At 31.7% G+C, this 20,914-nt stretch overlaps 1 protein-coding gene across 1 annotated transcript; it reads right to left on the bottom strand.

Moving 5' to 3' along the window:
* Window positions 1–211: 211 nt before the first annotated feature.
* LOC107441309 (uncharacterized) lies at window positions 212–19,522 on the bottom strand. Its single transcript, XM_043053671.3, has 7 exons — window positions 19,182–19,522; window positions 16,619–16,720; window positions 14,486–14,590; window positions 12,099–12,200; window positions 8,036–8,158; window positions 1,782–1,878; window positions 212–324 (listed from the first exon to the last, which is right to left on the bottom strand). The coding sequence occupies exons 1-7, from the start codon at window positions 19,366–19,368 to the stop codon at window positions 312–314; spliced, it is 729 nt and encodes a 242-aa protein (XP_042909605.2). The 5' UTR covers window positions 19,369–19,522; the 3' UTR covers window positions 212–311.
* Window positions 19,523–20,914: the final 1,392 nt, after the last annotated feature.

The raw sequence follows: 20,914 nt of genomic DNA, 5'->3' as shown, positions 1-20,914 counted from the left end.
GACGTGGACCGTGCATAAGGGTAAGGGTTTTGCAAACCTAGGTACGTGTCCACGTCTGGAGGAAAGGGAAAAAAAAGTGGCATAGTATGTTTACCATTGTATAGGGTAGTATAGTAGATATAATCGAAGAAAAATTTGTGTATTGACGAAACAAACTGATGACCATTTTCCCTCAATTTATCATAACTGATTCTTATAAGAAACAAAAAACGAAAATTAAACTTTTTATTAAAATATTTGACACAAATATAAGCTCTTTGGTTTGCAGAAATAAGAAACAGTTCCTCATAATTGTTGCAACTACTGTTCGACTATGATGGTTTCCTAGAAGAAAATAAAAATAAAGGATCTTTATATTTAAATTTGTACCTTATATACAGACAGTTCCAGGAAGACAGTCCTTAATATATAGTATTAGAATTTATATATATTGCTTTTATTTATTTGCAGAAATGTGGCTTAAAAGAATATCATTTACTATAGGGGAGAATATTGTACCTTGGACCACATAAACCAGTGTTAATATTTGAATCCCCTAGGGGGAAAATTCTACATGCAATATAATTAGTTGGTGTTAGTTAATGTAACAGTAAGTAAATAACTAGTTAATGTAACAATAGGGGTATTATTCGCTGTGCGATGAACCATTTTAGGTTTTGAAAGTGTGTGATAACAAGCATTTTTTAAATTTTTATTTAGTTTCTGATAAAGTTTCCTAATAATTTCAATGGAAAAACCATATAGTAGTGCTTACATTTGAAAAACAAATAAGGTGGATAAGTACCTAAATTCCATTTTCTATAAGAAAAAGTACCTAACCATTTTTTAAGATTTTTTTTCTAGGCCTAACTAAATAAAAAAAATCTTGTACTTGCTTTGTCTAGGACCTAAGTTCTAAATTATACCAGTTTGAATGCTAGTTACCGCAAATGTAGTTTCTTATCAACTAAGAAATACGGAATCTTGAAGTTTTTATGTATTGAATAAATTAAACAAAATATTACTTAATATTGCCTTTATGATTCATTTGATTTATTTTGATTAATGCGGGCAACTTGATTAAAAATAGGAATGCATGGATATACCAATATTTAAATTTAGAAGATAAGAACTCAAACTTAATGTTATCCATAGCAGTGACTATTTTATGATTTTAGGCGTTCTCAACCTCTTAAGCAGTGAGGACCAGCAATTTTATAGTAAAAAATAAAAAAAAAATCGAAATAAGGTTCACTAACTTCTAAGTGTTTAAGTAAAAAAAAATATTATGACAAGTATCTATCATATGCGTAAGACGATATATTGTGTTTATATGACAGTAATTAATAAATAGTACTGCACAAGAATTAATTTTTTTCCTTAAAGAAAATAATTATTTTGTATTCACTCAAGTTACTCTCAACAATTTATTCCTATATTTAATACTCAAATTTTTTTTAAAGGCTCATACCCCTAATCCATTTACAGCGTCCATGGTCCAGTACCATCTACCCGTGGCCCATGAGTTGAGAACCACTGGTTTGGGATACAAAACCATCTATCTTGGATCAGTTTTTCTTCTTTCTTGAAACTAATGATATTTTTTGGGAGTGTATACCAGCGTTAGTTCAAAAAAAAATTTGGACTAATAGACAAACTTACAAAGCATTTTTCGCAAACATTGTGAAGTTGTTGAACTATTACAAACTACACAGAAAATAAAGGTCAAAATTAGTCCTGTGTACAACATTCTTCCCTACAGATAGTTCTAGAATAGTACTCTTAAATTATCTCAATAATACCTTTTACAGCAAAGTATGATTGTACAGGTAAGAATGGTGAGGCCGAAGATAACCGATTCAATGTAAGTGGCAACTTTCCATCCAGAGGGTCCAGGCGCTGAAAGAAAATACAATCAAAACCGCATATTATAATATGTTATGTTACATGGCCAAGATTCTATTGCTTATGAGAGATACACACAAAAAGACATTTTTTTAATTTTTTTTTTAAATTTTTTTGTTTACACATGGAACGAAAAAGACGAGTGAGAAAGACTGATTGGATTTATCACCAAGTGATAATTTTAAAAGGAATTGATTATTTAACCTATTGTTATAAATATCTAAGCATTTTTTGAGCGTTTGATTACATAAAAGAACTTTGAAATATCCTCTCCAAAAACGTTTTCGTCAATGATGGGAGATTATGAAGATTTGATCTTTTTTGCTCTGGAAAAAAATCGATTTAATCCAGAGCGATAAGAGACAAAAGTAATGAGCAACAATTCGCCAATGATATGAGATAGATCTTAAAGTTGTTTTTTAGTCCTTCCTTGGCTTCAAAGTTAATCTATGAATGAGCAGGAAAACAATCTTAAGGGTTTTGCTAGATAATGACCTCCAGTCTAATGTGGCGCCAAATACCCGTCATTACCATCTCTCATCTTTAGAAGCAGCGTTATTATATAATAAAGATATCTAAGTTCCTCAAACTATACGTGAAATGGACACTGCATGATAATATTGTCAGAAAGTAATCCCGTTTTTTTTGGCGGTACATTCATCTTCACTTTGCTTCTTTGTTTTTCTTCTATCGTGAAAGAAAGATAGATTCTGACCCAAGGTTTTCCTTCACGCGTTGCTGGTCCTCAATAATGTAGCCCTTAACCCTGGAGTGTCCAGAATTAGAGGTTAGAATGACATTGATAATCTTTGTTATAGTACCGAATGAACCAGGCACCCATTTTATCAACTCTTTAAAGGTAAAATCCGTGGCAAAAGCAAACTTAAAACACTAGGTTATTATTTTAATCCTTTAACTTAAAATCCTGATATAACTAGGGTGACCAGACGTCCCCGATTTCCGGGGATTGTCCCCGGCGAGGACCTCGTGTCCCCGGTCTGTTTGCGTCCCCGGTTTTGTCCCCGGTTATAAAATTGAAAAATTTTGTGTAAAATATTTGATAAAAATATGTTATATGTAATTTTTATTTTCTCAAAAATTTTCATACAAATTAATGTAAGCATTGAAAATTAAATATAAACTAGCTGTCTTGACCTTTTTTATAATTTCAATAACAGATGGCGCAACTGGTACTGTTAATCAAGAAAGAATGTGTTTTGGTATTTTTTTTTCCCTTTTTCAGTTTCAGTTTAGATTTAAGTCATTATGTTGGTATCATGCTCTGTTAAATCAATCAAAGAAATAAAAGTAAATGTCCGGTAAGATTTTGAAAACTTATTTGTTGTGCTAAGTTGTCATTATTTTCATTTTCCCACATCGTATTAGTTTCTATAAATTTAATGATATTCTACCTAATTTTTATGATTTTTCCATTATATAGGTTTATGATTTATTTAAGGTTCATTCCACTAGTTTTTAAGAACACACTATAACTTATACTACAGAAATTTTGGAGCACATAGCTTTAATATCTAGTTATATGTACATTTTTACTAGGCTGTACGCCAGACATGTTTATATAAGAAAAAAAGTTTAAAACAAGACGTAACATGAATATTAGTTGCTGCTTTTAAAACAATTAATATCTTGGGTTACATAAACTGCCAATATTAGCTAATTTCCACTTAAAACAAAAACAATTACTACATTTCTGTTTTATTTTAGAAAAATAACTAAAACATTTCATAATCAGGTAAACATTTTATAAATATCTAACCAATAAAGTATAAAACCATTTTTTATGCAATTGTTATTATTATCACTTACGACTAATTAATTTTTATGAATTCTAATTTTATTCTATATTTTGAAAACCTCATAATTTGTTATCGTAATAGATATTTAGAAAAATATTTTTATTTCTTTAAAATAGATGTTAATATGGCAACAGAAACAAAAAAAAAAGAAAATGCCATTATTTGGATGGTTGGAAAAACGAGTTTCCATTTATTGAACCGAATCCTGATAATTCTTCCAAAGTAAAATGTACAATGTGTGGAGCAACGTTTTCAGTTGGAAGTGGAGGACGAACAGCTATAGCAGATCACATTCTTACAATTAAACACAAAGAAGCTTTGGCAGCAAAAACAAAAACGAAATCCGTCAAACAGTTTTTTCGTAAGCTGGAACCATCCAAAGAAGAGTTTGACTTAGCAACATATGAAGGAACGCTTGCATTTCACACCATTCGTCACAACCAATCGTTTCGCAGCATGGACTGTACTTCAAATTTACAGAAGAAATTTGTAGACAAGAAATTTTCTTGTGCCCGAACAAAATGCGAAGCTATCGCTGTCAATGTTTTCTCTCCGTGGGCATTTCTTGAATTGAAGAAAGATTTACAGTCTGTTCAATTTGTAACAATATCTTACGATACTTCCAATCACAATCATGTAAAATTACTTCCTATTTTAGTGCGGTATTTTCAGTGGGACTGTGCTAAAGATCCAATTAATAATAAACTTGTATCATTAAACGAAATTAAAGGAGAAACTGCAAAGATTTTATCTTCAGAAATATTAAACGCACTATTCGAGTTCCAATTGAAGGATAAAATGGCTGGTTTGTCTGCGGATAATACTAACACTAATTTTGGAGGATTGTTAAGAAGAGGAACAGAAAATGTTCATACTAAACTTCAAACTGAGTTAGGAAGAGATATTTTTGGTTTTGGGTGTAATGCGCATATTATACATAATGGCGCTAAAACTGCTTTTGATTGTTTGCCTGTAGATATTGAAGTTATGGTATCTAAACTTTTTAGTTATTTTAAAATTTACACAGTCCGAATTGAAAGACTGAAAGAATTTTGTGAGTATGCTGACCAAGAATATCAAATTTTAGGACACATTCATGTTAGGTGGTTGACATTACTTCCTGCTGTAGAAAGAATTCTTAAAATTTATTCATCTCTTAAAGAATTTATGTTGTCTGAAAAAAAGTGCCCAAAAATCTTGAAGAATTATTTTGAGAGTGAAACAACCGAGTTATGGTTGTTTTTTGCGCATTCGCATGCTGCAATTTTTAATCAAAGCATCTTGAAAATTGAAAGCGATGACAAATGTGTTATTGAAACTGGAGCTGTTGTCAAGGATTTGATATTTAAATTGAAAGCACGAAAGAATGCCAAATTTGTTCCACTTGTTGTAAAACCTGGATTGACTAAATTGATTGCTGAGAATATCATTACTGAAGATTCTTATTTAGAAACGTCGAAAGATTTCTATGAAGCTGCGATTTCATATTTAGAAGCTTGGAACGATAACAACGATGACAAGTCTGATTTGAAGTGCCTTCTTTTAGATTGTATGCCTTCACGGTCTGAATTCGACGAGGCAGTTCTGTCTCTCTCTTCAAAATGTGCAATTTTGAATGTTAATTCCGACGATTTATTTGACGAGTTTACTTATCTTGAAGGTTATTTGGATGCAAAAGACGATAAATGGTACCAATCCGTACACATAACAGACAAATGGCGCGAAATAAACAATTATTTTCAAAAAAACAATATACCATTTACAAATATCAAAAGAATTGTTGAACTTGCAATGTGCTGGCCAAGCAGCAATGCGCCTGTAGAACGGGTATTTTCGCGCATAAATAACTATTGGACTGAAGAAAAATCGCGAATGCATGTGAATACAGTGAAAGCGGTTTTATCTGTACTGATTAATTTTGATTTTTCATGTGACATATTTTCTCAATTACTCGAAAAAAATCCTGAAATTTTAAATAAGGTTCATTCTTCAGAAAAATACGGTGTTTAGAAACAGTATAATTTTAAAAGCAATAAAATTGTTTTGTTAACAGATTTTAAAATTGTGTAAAAATGTTATGATCACGATTTTAAAGATATAATTTATGTACTAAATTATAAAAAAAATGTAAACGAAAAAAAATAATATTTCTTAAGATAAATGATCAAAATTTTTTTCCAATTTTTTCTGTCGATAAAATGGGGGGGGGGGTAGAGATGAGTGTCCCCGGAATTGCCCGAAAAAATCTGGTCACCCTAGATATAACTCAACCCGAGATATTTGTAAAGCTAAGCGATGAAGTTTTGAAGTTAAAAAACTGTAACAAAAAACTTATTCAAAAAGATTGAAATTGTAACAGTGGGCTCCCAAGTAGTTACAGTTTTAGAAAGACAGGAATAAACCTTGGAGTTTTAGGAGATTAACTTGAAATTTTGGAGGCTGATATGAATTGAGAGATTAATGTATGCAAGATAATATATGCAATCTAAATTTAAAAAAAAAAATAGTAATACATTTGAGTAGCTTGTTAACTTTCAATTGCAATAATTTGCAATGTGCCTTTTTCTAATACAATACTTCATTAATCTAACAATTAAGCTTTATTAATCTAACAATACTTTATTAATCTTCAACTTTACTTTAATCTTGTAATACTTTATTAAATGTCATTTTTGAATTTTTCTTAATCTTATAAATTTATTAAAAACTACCAACTATAATTTCCATGAAATTAAACACTTTTTTACAAAATATCAGAGAAAAACATAAGATTATTGAAACGGAGAATTTTATGTTTTAATAAAATGCTCAACCCAAGTTATTAAAAGAAATGACAAAGCAGAATATTATTTTTCAAAATGTACTATCAAAGATTAAACAAAAAGTTAAAAAGTCTGCGAAAAGTTAGTTAACTAAATTTATTCTTGCAAAAGATTTATATTACATCCGCTGAAAAATATGAATTCATTGATTTTACAGCAATTTTCAAAATTTGTTTCCCAAAATACCCGGTTTATTCCCAGATATATAACGTTTTTTTTGTACTCCTTGCAACTCTACTACCAAGGGAATAGGAGTTTTTTTCGATGTGGTTAAGAGAAATGACTTAAAATTGCACCGATAGATAGCGCTGTACGTTAATTGAAACTAAGAATATCGTCAAGTGCAGAAAAACAACTGACGGTGCTTCGGAAGCTCGGACCCGTTTACAAAAAAATATTTCACGCTCATGATAAAACTTTTATGAACTTCTCTAACAGTTTTTAAGCAAACGCTAGGTTTAGTTATTAAGAATAAAGAATATAAAATTGATAAAAAAAAAATGTAAAATTGGTAAAAAAAATTACAGTGGCATTCAAACAAAGGCATTTTTACATAATGCAGTACAATTCGAAAAATTCCGAATCAAATTACGGTAAAAAGTACCGCCACCCTGAGTATCATCACTTTTTACCGTAAAATTTTACTGAACAAAAAATATGACATACTGTAATTTTTACATTAATATTTATTCTAAAATCACTGTAATTAGCTGTTATATACTAATATAAAAATTACGGTGTAAAATTTTATGGCTAAGAGGGATTACACGGATATTGTTCTCATGGTAGCAGTACTTTTTACCGTAATTTGATTCAGAATTTTTAAAAAAGTGTAAAGATAGAGCATAGGGAACAAAAAATTTTTTTAAACTTATTGGTTTATACAAAGGAGGTTTCTGACTGGGAATCTTATAGATGATAAAAAAAAACTTGAATGTTTGCTGTTGTTGATAATACTACTTTCACATTCAGTTCTAGTCTTTTCTATTCGCATTTCTTTTCTTTACAGATTAGTGATAATATATGGGTTTTAATGACTAATTTCCTCGTTCAGAAATTGAAGGCCGAGTGGTGAGATTGCAAAATTTGGTCTTTATCCGAAGTAAATTTAGGGAGGATTCGGGATCTAAGTAATCCTATGTATTTTGGCCTCAGGTAGGTTCTTCGGATTAAAATTCTTTGGGCCCAGGTAGGATCGAATTCATCTCTACTGTGTGTGCATCATGCGCAAGCTCGTCTTTTGACTATACTACACGTTCAATGCTATCTACCAATGCGACTTTAAGGTGTTTTTTTTAATTGCGCCTAGAAAAATGAGCATTGCCTAGGGAGCATATTGTAGAAATTTCCCTTATTTTTGATCAGTCGTTCTTTTGTTGCTTGTTTTTGATTTCACAACTTTTAAAAAAAATCATCTTGTATTTTGAGCTCTATAAGTGAAATGTGTTGTAAAAAATTCTATAAGATAAGACAAAAGTATGTATTGAGGAACTGGAATCATAATATATTTACTTTCGCATTTCTCATCCATCTCCCATCTACTTCTTTTCGCAACATAACCGGGTTGGCATGTGCACCTAGTATACTTGTCGTACGTAAGATCACATGATAAGGACATTGGACCACAATCACATTCTACAAAGAAATATATATCTATATATATAAAAATCTCTTGTCACAGTTTTAGTGGTTGAACTCCTCCTAAACGGCTCGACCGATTTCGATGAAATTTTATATGTATATTCAGTAGGTCTGAGAATAGGTTTATAACTAATTTTTTTTCCTTTATTGGACAAATTTAACATATATTTAAAATATATCTTTATTTAAACGATTCCAAACTAGACATAGAAACATAATTAATAAAAAGTAATATTCACGCACGTTGCAACAAGTCATATTAAACTGTAATACTTATGCTCGCCCTTAAAAGAAGAGCATCAAATATATTTGCAAGTATATGAATAAAGGCAGTATATAATATGGCAGTATTTCGAGTTGAAAGTACTAATGTGACTGCTCTTCCAGTGAATAACAACGACGAAATAACGCTGTACCAAATTGGCCGGTACATCAGCTGCAAAGAAGCTGTTTGGCGTAACTTTGGATTCCCAATTCATGATCCAACCGTTACTCATTTAGCCGTCCATCTTGAAAACGGTCAGAGCGTATATTTCACGAACGAGACAGCGATTGACCGAGCTATAAATCCACCAAAAACTACACTGACAGATTTTTTTTGAATTGTGTAATCGTGCGGATGCCTTTGCATGGATATTACTTTACTCAGAAGTACCATACTATTTCACATGGGCTCAAACAAAAAAATGGAAACCCCGCAATCAAGGCACACCGGTTGATGCATGTCCCGGTTTATTCAAACAGTTATTGCCAGGTAACTTGGTGACATATATATATCCGTTGATGCAGTTCGCGATCACATTGAAGCTGCAAATTTTCCAATAGTTTTAAACTAATTGGACTTACCAGGCATACCACCGCATAGTTTAGTACTCAAAGTTGAATCTCCGGTTATTTTGCTTCGTAATTTGAACCCACCATGGCTGTGCAACGACACGCGATTAGTCATTAAAAATGAACAACGTTATCGAAGTTATTATTTTAAATGACAAATTCCGGGGTGAAAGTATATTACTTCCACGAATCCCTATTATACCCACAGATGTGCCAATTCAATTTAAACGCATTCAGTTCCCCATTAGATTGGCCCTTGCAATGACAAGTGACAAGGCCAAACAATGTCTGTTTCTGTCTTAGGTTTGAGCCCACCATGTTTTTCACACGAATATACGTGGCATGCTCTCGAGTGGGCAAACCATCCAGTTTGTTTGTGTTAGCTAAAGATGGAATGACAAAAAATATTATACACTCCATTGGACTAAAAGATTAATATTGTTGACTAATATTTTCAGAATTCGTTGTATATATAATTTATAAAAAAAGTTACAATAAATTGAAAAAAACTATTATTTGGTGTATTGTTATTTTCACATTCCGTCATCGTTCACAGCGCTCCATGCCTCTTCCACTCATATAATAAGATATATTTTCATACTCTAGAAATAAGAAATAATTCATATGGCAAAACAACGTTTGCCGGGTCAGCTAGTATATATATATTAATCTCATTAAAGTTTTATACTGTTTATATAATAATTGTTTGATATATAGAGAAAGAGGTGGATAGAGGTACCAAGTAGCTAAGGTTCGAGGACCTGTTCGAGCTAAATTGTTCGACCTAGAAACAATTTGATTTAACCAAGATATTCATTACTTAGTGGTATGCAATAAATCATTTTCGAAAAGTTGAAAATGTGCTACTATTGTTAGTAAATGTTTTTTTTCTTGTAGACTTTCAGCAACATGGCGTAATACTTGGCAGATTGCGCAAGCCGTCAGTCATCTTGTAATATTAAAAGATAGTTTCATAATCCTTTTTGCCATTGAGAGGCGCCAACCAGTCCCGATGGGGAAGTTCCGAATTTATAATTAACTCTTGACTTTATACCATAGAACAATTTAATTCTTATTCACATCCGTTTTGGCGATACTACGAGAAGGCAGCTCTCACCAAACATGTCACTGTTATATCCTTCCATCTTTTTATTTCTATAAAATGCTAAGTTTGATTGTTAAATCGTCATTATTTCATCTTATGCTGCACTAACTCCCACAAATAATGGGGGCTTGCGTCCGGAATGTGAACAACGACCTTTAACTATTTTTGAACTTTGAAATCCCGCGAAGGGGATTTTAGCCAAACAACTTCGAAATCCCGAGCAGGTTTTTTTTAGCTAAATAACTTTTGAAATCCCGAGAAGGGGATACTCACCGAAAATTGATAAAAGAAAAGCGAAATTCTGCTCTCGTGGAGGAGCTGCAGATTTTGTTCCTGTTTTAAATCCCGAGTAGGGCAAGGTTATAGTAGTTTTGGCAAATCTTACTTTTTCCCTAAAGCCAGTAATATTCAGTAAGAAGTTGGAGAATCAATTGGTATGGAAAAAAGCAAAATTTTCTAAAACCATGGAAATGGAGAGGGGGAAAGCATAGGGAGTGGGGAAATCCGGTAACCTTGAGACGCCTATTCTTTAAACCACTGTGCTAACGAAGTTAAAATTTAACTAGGATATTAAATGAGCTTAAACTTTCAAATCGTTGTTTCTCGAAATAAGCCTTAAAGTATACTATTAATAATATAAGTTTCGTTATGTAGTGAATTTCACAGAAATTGTGTTACCCCTTAGTTAGTGATAAAGCAAAATAAGCAAAAATTATAGAGGATTGTACCAAACATTAACTTTAGACGAGTCTCTTGAACATAATATTGAAATCGTATTTTGCAGATTGCAGTCACTTTCATATATGTGGGGTCAAAAGTTAAAATGCTGGAGAGGAGTAGTTTTAATTGTTTAAATTATTATAATTGTCGTCGTTTAAATTTTAGACATCAGAATAAATACAACTCCCAATTTGAATTCGAAAGAATTCATGTCTGGATAAGAAATATAAATTATCGTCTTCGCAATGAAATAAGGACATCTCAAATGATAGTATTTGTTTTGTAATATAATAATAGCAATACTTATGTATTAATAATATAATTTTAGTAATAATATGTTGCAATAATTCAATATTATGTAAGTAAGTATTAATAAAAAATTATCATTCTAAATATCTAATAATTAATTAAAATTTATCCTGGTATGTCATTTTTTTATTTTCTACAAACTAAATAAAAGTTATACGTAAAGTGATTGATAACCACAATCCTAAAAATATATTTTTAGAACCTTTCTCAAAAATGAAACAAAAAAATTCCCACTATTAGGTAAATTAATATTTAACAAGGAACGTGAATGTTATAAAGATTTTACATATTAATATCGAGGTAGGTAAAATTGAAAACATCAAAATTTGTTGAATTGTCATCAAAATTGAAAGAAAGTGAAAAGCGATAATCGCAACACCTTCAACATCATCAGCAAACCAAAATGGTTATGACATTTTCAATTCAGCTTTCCTTAATTCTAATTCTTCCATAGAGGGTCCCGTAGTGGACTTAAGACACGGTTCCCCGCAGATCACCGAAGTCAAACAACACTGGTTGTGGTCAGTGTGCGGGTGAGGGACCACTTGGATCAGTCTGCGAAGGGACCGAGAGTGTGTGGTATTAATCCTCGTTGAACTGTTCTATCGTAAAGTGCTCGACTTCGCGTGCAGGTCGTCGGGCTACCGAAGCGGTGTTGCCATCCTCTCTGCAGAGGATCAAAATTGTGATGGCATGTCGTCGGATCATCCTCAGGGATGTTTCCCAGACCGTCGCCAATAGCCAGCCCATTCTGTAGCTCTAGTGCGACGTAAATGAACTACATCAACATCTTATTCTCAGATTTTTATTACATTTTTTACTCGCTTTAATATTAATTTGCAATTATTTAAAAGTGTATAATTTTTAAACTTCCTTTCAGACAAGTATTCTAAAAAAATCTATATGTTAATGAGGGTGATTACAGAACACCATGTATAATTTACAATGCATATGAGCATAACTTACTTTCACATTTATCACGTATAACAATATATCCAGAATTGCAAGTGCACACCTTTGAATATCCACTGAATTCACAGCTTTTTGAATCAAATCCACAATCACATTCTGCTCAAAAGAATTAAAGAATGAAAATAACAAAATCTTTTTGCATCTGCAAGTTCATATTTCACATAGCATTATGTTTCAAATCTAGACACAATTTTTCCAAATCATTACACTTTAATTGCAAGGGAAAAAAAGTAAAAATATTTTTAAAAAAAAGTGGCATTGCTAGGATTTTATGTATGGGGGAGATTCGAAAGAATTTTAGCCAAGATGTAGATCTTAACAGATAAGCGAAATAGTATTGAAACTTGAAAATCGATAATTACTTTTATTAAAATGACTCAATTTATGATTTTGAAGATAGTTGAAACTAAGCAGCATTTTAATTGATGAAACCAATGTAAAAAACATAATTGCAATAAAATTCTTCTGTTTGATACTGTTGTTTGTCTATTTTGTTAAAGATGTCATTGGGAGTGATATATATGTCCCGAAGGGTTAGGGAATTTCTTTTTGCATGGACGGCTTCGAAGCTAACAAACAGCAAAAAAGCTAACAAAGCTCTAAATGAAGCTGTTAACAAAGGGGTAAGGAAAAGAAGTAAACAACATATTTTTTGTTTAAATTTTTACAGGAAATCGAGTGTAATTTACCTTAACAACAGTTTCATAATATTTTTTTCTCAGGAAATTGGAAAAAAATCGTGTATTTTTATCTGTGAATTTTCTTACTTATTTTGGAGAGGAGGCGATCCGCATGGTCTCCATGAAACCTCCTCAATTTGGCTACGTCACTGATCGACCGCAATATGAATCAGTATTGTATTTTTAATTCTGACATCACAGTGATTGTATAAATAATTGCAGTGATTTCATACTGGTGTGTCTATCTAAGCTTAGTTTAGGAGTTACTAAGATTCCGCATGTTTAGCGACGCTGTTTTTATATTCTGCATATTTGTCAGAGGGATGGGAGCAACTAATTGTTTTCTCCAGAACATCCCAGTCTTGTTGTAATAACATGAGGTCTAGATATCTGGCACGCTAATCCGTGTCGGGAATATTTTTGTTTTTTTATGAGCATCGTCGAGCACTAAGTTAGAGAACTATTATCCGTTAATATGAAATGAGGGTCAAATCACCCACTGAATAGGCTAATAGGGAGGGGAATTTGTATATCCCAGTAGCTTAAGCTTCATTGCCTCTTTTAAGGATACGGAGGATTGTGCTGCCATATTCCTGCCCGGACCATTAAGCTTACGCTGCGCCGTAACAGGTGATTTCATGGATACTGAAGGGCAGACATCAGATCCATTAAATAAAATGGCTCAAATGCAATTATATTTTTATGTGAAATAAACCAGGACTTCGATGAGATTTTATTTTAGACTTTAGTTTGAAATGCGTGTTTTGGATAATGGACACAGAAGAAAATTCGTTATTTTGATGTTCAATCCAAATTGAACGACTAAATTAACTTTTAGCTTGTTTCTTCCTAACATTCTAAACACTAAGCATAATCATTTCGGGATAAATTCTCGAAACTGGGTGTCAGTGGTGCTGGATAGAGTATTGTACTATAGATTTACTGTAGAGTACTATAATTAGTACTATAGTACTAATTATAGTATAGGTATATAAATTAGTATAGGTAGAGTGCTGTAAATTTATAGTACATCAATATATTTATAGACATCAATATATATATATATAAATTTATAGTACATAAATATACTTCTCAAACGATCTCTTTGCATTCAGTACTCTACGAGAAAAAGTGGCTTTAAAATATCCATATTAGTTCAGCGTCCATTTAATACCATCATTATAAATGTATTGGATCCGTGATAGACTTGTAAAAAGAGCTGTTGACTTTTACTGTCTTCCCAAAGAAGTCTAATTAAATAAAATGTACTAAGTGACTTAATCAAATGGATGCAGTCACATTACGAGTTTCTTTGGGTAAAAAAAAAAATTTAAAAAAAGTTAGAAAAACGGAATTAAATGCTAGGTTCAATTTCTTAAAAACGCATCTCGAACTGTGTCCATTTTCTTAAATATGCGTTGTTATGCACAAGTTTCGAGCTGTGTCCGTTCCTTTAAACACGCATGTCGTGCTGTGTTAATTGTTTTTTTAAACATGCGTTACGAATGGTGACCACAATAAGAAAGTCACCGATGAGGTGATACTTTTACATATCGATATCCATATCTAGCTTTTAAAATTCTAATTCAAGAATAACTTTAAGACAATTAGGGCTCGAGAGATAATCGAAAATGTTAAGATTAAAAAAAAAAGTTACATTATCAATAAAAATGCCACATTTCTTCACTTCATCATACATACCTGCACATTCATCTAAACTGTTCTGCTTGTATTTTCCGAAACAGGAACACTTCTTTTTGTTATTTTCAAAATAGCACTTACTGGCGAAAATTCCACAGTAGCATCCTGCAAAAATGTCACAAACCTTACTGCATATAAGCTGTTAGTTTTTGAGTTTATTTTGATACTTAAATAGACAGGAGAAAATAAGTACTTGTCGAAAATAACCGTGAGGAATTTATGATTGCTTTTAAATAAAGTCCTGCAACAAAGTATAAGAACATAGTTACTTTGGCATAATTGTGTCAGTACTAGATTGTCATAATTTCTGAGAGTTTAATGAAGAATAACTGAAAATGTGCTCTTTATTGTGTATCATATAAAAGTGTTCGGATCATTCTCAGGGATGTTTCACAGATCGTCGCCAATTATCCATCGTGTAGCTAGCTGTAGTGCGACGTAAATTAAGTACCTACTTGCTGATTATCTCTCCTTTGGTGCTGACAAAGCGTTGTTACTCTAACATCAAATTTTAATCAAATTTGTTCCACATATTTGGTGTTTCAATACTTTTAATGCCGACCGACCTGTGTAGGGGCAGGGAACTGTCCTTACATCAGAAAGGTCCTGGGTTCGAATCCCGGGCAAGCCATGGATGTTTCTTTCTCTCTGTGTGTGTTCTATGTCCTTTCTCCTGTGGTCCGCCCTATAAACGGGTTGTGGTTGTGTGAATGGCGTGGCAGAAGTCGAATTCCTGGCCATAGATGGCGCCACTGAAAAACAGGAACAATCGCTCCTCCACTGCCTAAAACAGGCATACGACCGGAAAAAAAACTTTTAGTAGCTCCGCTCAAGTGCATTATTTCGACTATAGTTCGGCTTTAGCCTGTCCCACCCCCATTTCGGGGCATCCAGGAAATACTGTTGAAGGATCGGTTTAGGCCAGATCCTCCATTCTGTTCTAAAAATCTCCTCAATTCCTTTGTTTAGTTTCTTTTGTTTCTTTCTTTTGTTTCAAGTGCATTAGCAGTAATGCGAGAGTGCATAATAGCATTTCTTGCATAATTACTCTCTTAAATAGTTATGCAAACCTAACAGTGCAGAGCATTTGGCATGGAGAGTTCATGAGCGGTTCTAGCATAAAAAGGAAATACATGGTTTCAAGATCGGAGATGTTGGTGGCCACTGGTGATAAATCACTTGTCATTCGTTTGTTCAGGACTCAGTTTTTGAAATACCGATTTCATAATTACTTAACTGGAGGAACGTGCTGACAGTTTAAAACTGCAAAATGTCTGAAACGAATACAATTTCAAATTTAAAAAAAAGGTCATACTTCGAACCTTATTCATTAATAAAATGTAGTAAAGTTTTCTCAAATTTTGTATATTTCTAATCGTAACATTTGTAAGAAAATAAAAATTTTTGAAATCTTGGTTATTAATATGAGATAAATTTGTATAAATATATGTATTCGACAGAAAACTATATTTTTGTTACTGTAATGTGCTTATAATCGCCCTCTCCAAAGTATTTTTTGATCTTCGTCATATACAAGAGTATTTATTAATTATTATCTAGACCTTAACAATGGGAAAAATTTTAAGAAATACAATTATCGATTCATTTTTGGCACACACTGAAAAGTTTTGGTATATGGTTGTTACCATTTTAGGTATTTAGGTAAACTAAATACTTTTTTAATATAATTTATATACACTGGACAAAATAACAATTGTTTAAAAGTTTCAGATTGAAAATATTACTAAAAATGTGCTTGTTTTTGTAACCGAATATTTTAGCAATGAAGCTATTTAATTGATTGTAATTCACATGAAAATATGTGTTGCTTTGTTTCTAGGTCGAAAAAATAAATAAAACTATAAAGGTGAAAATCTAAATAAAAATGTGATTACATCACTGTAAAAATTTTGTATAACTAACCACCAAAAAGGGGGTCATCTATGCACCAAACATTTTCTATAGTGTAACAGAATAGGCTTACGATTCGCATTCTTAAAATACACGAAGTTTTTCAAGAATTTGATTTTTTTTTATCTGAACTTGTAATTTGTAGTGCGAGATCAATTATTCTAGCATAAATTATAAGAAAATGTAGTGAAGGGAGAATAAAAAAAATCAAAGAGTTCTTACGTTCGCACTTGTCATTGTTCTGAGAATATTGCCAGTCACATTTGCAAATCTTTTTTCCATCTTTGTAATCGCAACCTGAAGATCCAAACCCACAGTCACATTCTAGAATGAAATTACATTAATAGTTTGGAGAACAAATCCTTGGTGAGTGCTTTTTATTGTGTACTTAATTACTCTTGGAATGCTTAAAGAATATGGACCTCAATTGATTCCGCTTTTCAAACTTCTATTTTTTTTATGATTGTCGTTGAACAGCAGACCAATTTTGAGTTTACGACTACCCTTATTCAACTCCAGAGACTTGTAATTTTGAATCCAATCTAGAAGACAAGGGAACTCTTGGATTAAGTAACGGGAGAAATTTGCTCTTGTGGAGGACTTTTTTGATGGATGTAACCCTTATTTGCGTGACACGGAGGAGAAAACCCCGAAAACCTCCCATGATCAGACTGATGTCAAGGGGACTGTAACTCGTGATCATCCTACCACCGAGGATATTTTACGTTAGTACCGTACCTGGTGCGAGCCGGGTGAGGAACTCGTATCGACCAGCCGTAGCTGGAATTCGAACCTGGTTTAACTCAGTGTGATGTTCTATTCCCTGAACCACCATGGCTCAAAATTCTATCGCCCCGGCTTAGATTTGAGCTTATAAAGGCATGTCATATGAAAAATATTCATTGTTATAAAGAATAAACAAATTGATTCAAGTGAATTTCTACTGTGATGTCGTCCATTTTGCCTAAATCCCTCAGAACATATTTTAAAATTATTTTTATTTTAAAAGATATTAACTGTTAGCAATTCCTTTTTCAAGATTTACAATGGTCTTATTAAACTGACGAAGAATTTCGATTTTTTTAGAACGACTTTATCTATTAGTGTTTGTCTGAAAAGTTACATTCGTAATATACCTAGTCACCTCGACCCCGAAGTCCGGGACTTTTGCTCCGTAATGATTATGCTAAATGTTTAAAAAAACTAGATACTGAATTCTCATTTAGTTAAATTTAGATTGAGCAATATATTATTTCAATATTCAATATAAGTTTGATAACTAAACCAGGAATTTCACATTTACTTTTTTTTTGCTTGCTTTAAAACTTATCATGATCGTTAGGAGGCAAATTCCCGGATTGTGGGTTAAGTGTAGCTGGATAATTTACAGATGTAACTTTTCAGGCTATTTTTTTCTCATTCACAACTTTGAACGGTGAATTGAGTCTAAAAATCTTAATTACTACAACGTATATTTAAAACCTAGCTTATAAATTTATAGTTTTCTTATCAACCTAGTAAAAATCTTTTAAATCCCTTTAAAAAAAAAAAAAAAAAAGGATTAATTAAAAATACTATAAGTGATTTATGCTAAAGAACAATATCACATTACGATTTTATTTATATTTATTTTTTTACAGAAGAAAAGTGCTTAAAAAAGTTTGAAAAACGGAATAAAATGCTATGTCCATTTTATTAAAGGGCTATTAATTAATCCCTTTCCTTAAATAGCTATGTCCATTTTCTTAAACACACATTTCAAGCTGCGGGGTTCCGCCGAAAGAAACTTGATTATTTAGGGTTCCGCAGTCGAAAACAACAGGGAACCTTTGATCTAGAAGTTCCTTGGTCTTCTGCATTAGGTTCAAATTTGCAAGGCTACAGAGTTGAACATTAGATAGTAGTAAGCTTAGAATCAGGTTGGTTGTTCCACACCGGTTATAAAATGTAATACAAAATAAGAGAATTGAATTTTTTGTTTCTTATACGAGTATCATTATCTAAATGTGAAGTTTTATATTCGTCTTAAATTATGTTTTATATTCGACAGACAGATTTACAGACCTGAAGCTGAATATATTCTAGTAATAAATTTGTTTTTGGTGTGAATGTATAATAAGGAAATTAACAAAATGGGCATTGAACTATGGTTTTCGTTAAAATGTAAAAGTTCGTTAAAAGAATTTGCATTGCTATAAATGGTTATTGAAAAAACATATTTCATTATTAGCGAATTTAATTATTTTATTATAATTTGAAAAGCTCGATAGGAAATGTTAACGTTATTTTTTAAAAATAATAATTTGTGTAATTAACTCTCATTCAAGATATTGTTATTAAAAAATTATATATATATTTTTTCAAATATTGCCACTTCTTTTTTATTAGCGTTTTTCTTTTAATAATTATATGAAAACAATGAAATGGGAAATGAATAGTGGTTTTTTAACTAGATCTAATTGTTTTCGTTAATAATTTCGTCAGAAATGTTGGAAAAAAATGGCAAAAAAATTCCTTACTATGCGAACCCCTCTAACTCCTTCACGGAACCCTATAGTTCCGTGGAACACCATTTGAGAACCGCTGCTTAAGGCTATATGAATTAACCTACTTTAGCTACACTTATAAAATGCTGGAGGCATATTATCCACACATCAAAATATCTCTATACTCTTATACAAAGTATATCAATAATGAATTACATACATACAAAATATATTTATTCTAACACAAATCTATACTATACATGCAAAGTATATCTATACTAAAGAATAATAATACTTACGGGGATCATGAAAGCTTTTGTTCTCATATCCAAATGGTCTCGTTTTGTCAGAAGAAATCCCAATTGTCTGAGATATATTTTTAATCTGTTCATCAAAAATTTCGAAAACATTTCTGGCTCGAACAGAAACTGAGAAAAACAGGCTAACACTTAAGAAGAATACGATGCATTTATAATACTCTGGCATGCTTCAGCCTTTTTTTTTCTTTAATGAGTGAATCCTTACTGATTCCATACCATTAAATCGATGTATTTTGTGACAGATGATAAAAATCACCCACTCTATTTTCATTCTACTGTTGAAATAACAACGTCATTAATGAAGTATGAAGGATAGCCCCATGATAAGGCCGCTTTGTTATCTTTACGTCACGATGAAGCATTGAATGTCAACAAAGTTGTTTTTTGAGATATCATAATCATATTAAAAGAAAAAATGTTTGTGTCCATTTACCTTTCCTATAAGTCAAGAGCTGTTTTGTGTTATGTCCCGTAATTTGAACAGGGCATAAAAGGGGTGATTTTAGCCCCCGATATTAAAATTTGCTCGAAACTTTCAGTCACCTATATCGTTCGGGAGAGACGTTGGAAAATGGGATTTTTTTCATTGGCTTTGCTTTGGTTAATATGCAAACTAGCGATTGTTTTAAATTAAAATGTAGATTATTCTAAACATCAAATGTTGATGCCTACAAGCTTATAGATGTTTGCTTACTTTACGGCCTTACGAAATGGGTAAGAACAGAAGAAAATCTCTTGATTTTGGTAACTTTTAAATACCATGATATGGATTTGAGCATGCCTAATGATACTGAATGCAGTTAATCATTCTTTTTAATGGTATCAACAAATAAAAACGTGTTGTCACCAGGGAGAGTTAAAAATAATAAGACAGAAAAAAAAATCAAAATTATTTAGGTTGATGCATATCTTTTAACTTTAGACATCATTTTATAGTGTAGTGATTTATTGTCTCAGAACTAATTTATTAACTTTTTATCTCAAGTCGAACGGGTATTCGGTTAGTTTTAATAATAAAAGAAAAAATTGCACCCGTCTGTTTCCCGTGCAAGTTAAGAATTGTTTGGGTTCCAAAATTTGGACAGTTGGGACAATTTTTCAAAAATTTAAATTCGTACGTCTGAGAGGAAAATCAAATTTTTGCATTGGTTTACCATTGCGCTTTGTTGCAAATTAAAACTGTGGATGATTCTGTTTTTTTTTCAGCTATTTAAAAGATAACACTAGTGCTTATAGATCTAATCAACAAGAAATGAAATTATTGCTAGTACATTAACAATTAGCTATTATTTGCAATGTCTGATTAACTCACAGATGAACATGGTAAGGTCACACGAACTAATATTTTTAAAGCTATCTGAAACTTTTTGAAACTATCTGAAATTTTTGTTTATGGTTAAGTTTGTTTCGATAAACCTAAATAAGTTAAAATCAATAGTAATTGAAATAAAGAAATATAATTAATCAATTCATTGGAAAATTTTAGTCCAGGGTAAATTTTGACAGTCATTAAATTTCTATAAATAGTAACATTATTTATAGTCTCAAATCATGCAAAGAATCAATAAAATTTATTTTTGGTGAGTCGGACTTTTAAAATCGTGTTTTGTTTAATTAATATCATAAACTGATTGAGAAAGACAAACAGAATGTTTACGAAGAATGATGGAATGAAAGATAAACTGAATGATGTTATCTTTCTAATAGTATCG

Source organism: Parasteatoda tepidariorum, chromosome 2, assembly GCF_982258835.1.
Source record: "Parasteatoda tepidariorum strain Cologne lab strain chromosome 2, Ptep-v5.0, whole genome shotgun sequence".
In the NCBI taxonomy this organism is placed as follows: domain Eukaryota; kingdom Metazoa; phylum Arthropoda; class Arachnida; order Araneae; family Theridiidae; genus Parasteatoda; species Parasteatoda tepidariorum.
The sequence above is the reverse complement of the archived record's forward strand: the minus strand, read 5'-3'. Positions and strand labels throughout refer to the sequence as shown.

What these genes read in the sequence shown, in the direction of transcription:
- LOC107441309 (XM_043053671.3), bottom strand. Translation starts at nt 19,368, where the DNA reads ATGCCAGAGTATTATAAATGCATCGTATTCTTCTTAAGTGTTAGCCTG. An exon ending in GAACAATGACAAGTGCGAAC is followed by an intron (nt 14,591 to 16,618) that starts GTAAGAACTCTT and finishes ACATTTTTGCAG; the next exon opens with GATGCTACTGTGGAATTTTC. An exon ending in CAGTTTAGATGAATGTGCAG is followed by an intron (nt 12,201 to 14,485) that starts GTATGTATGATG and finishes TCTTTTGAGCAG; the next exon opens with AATGTGATTGTGGATTTGAT.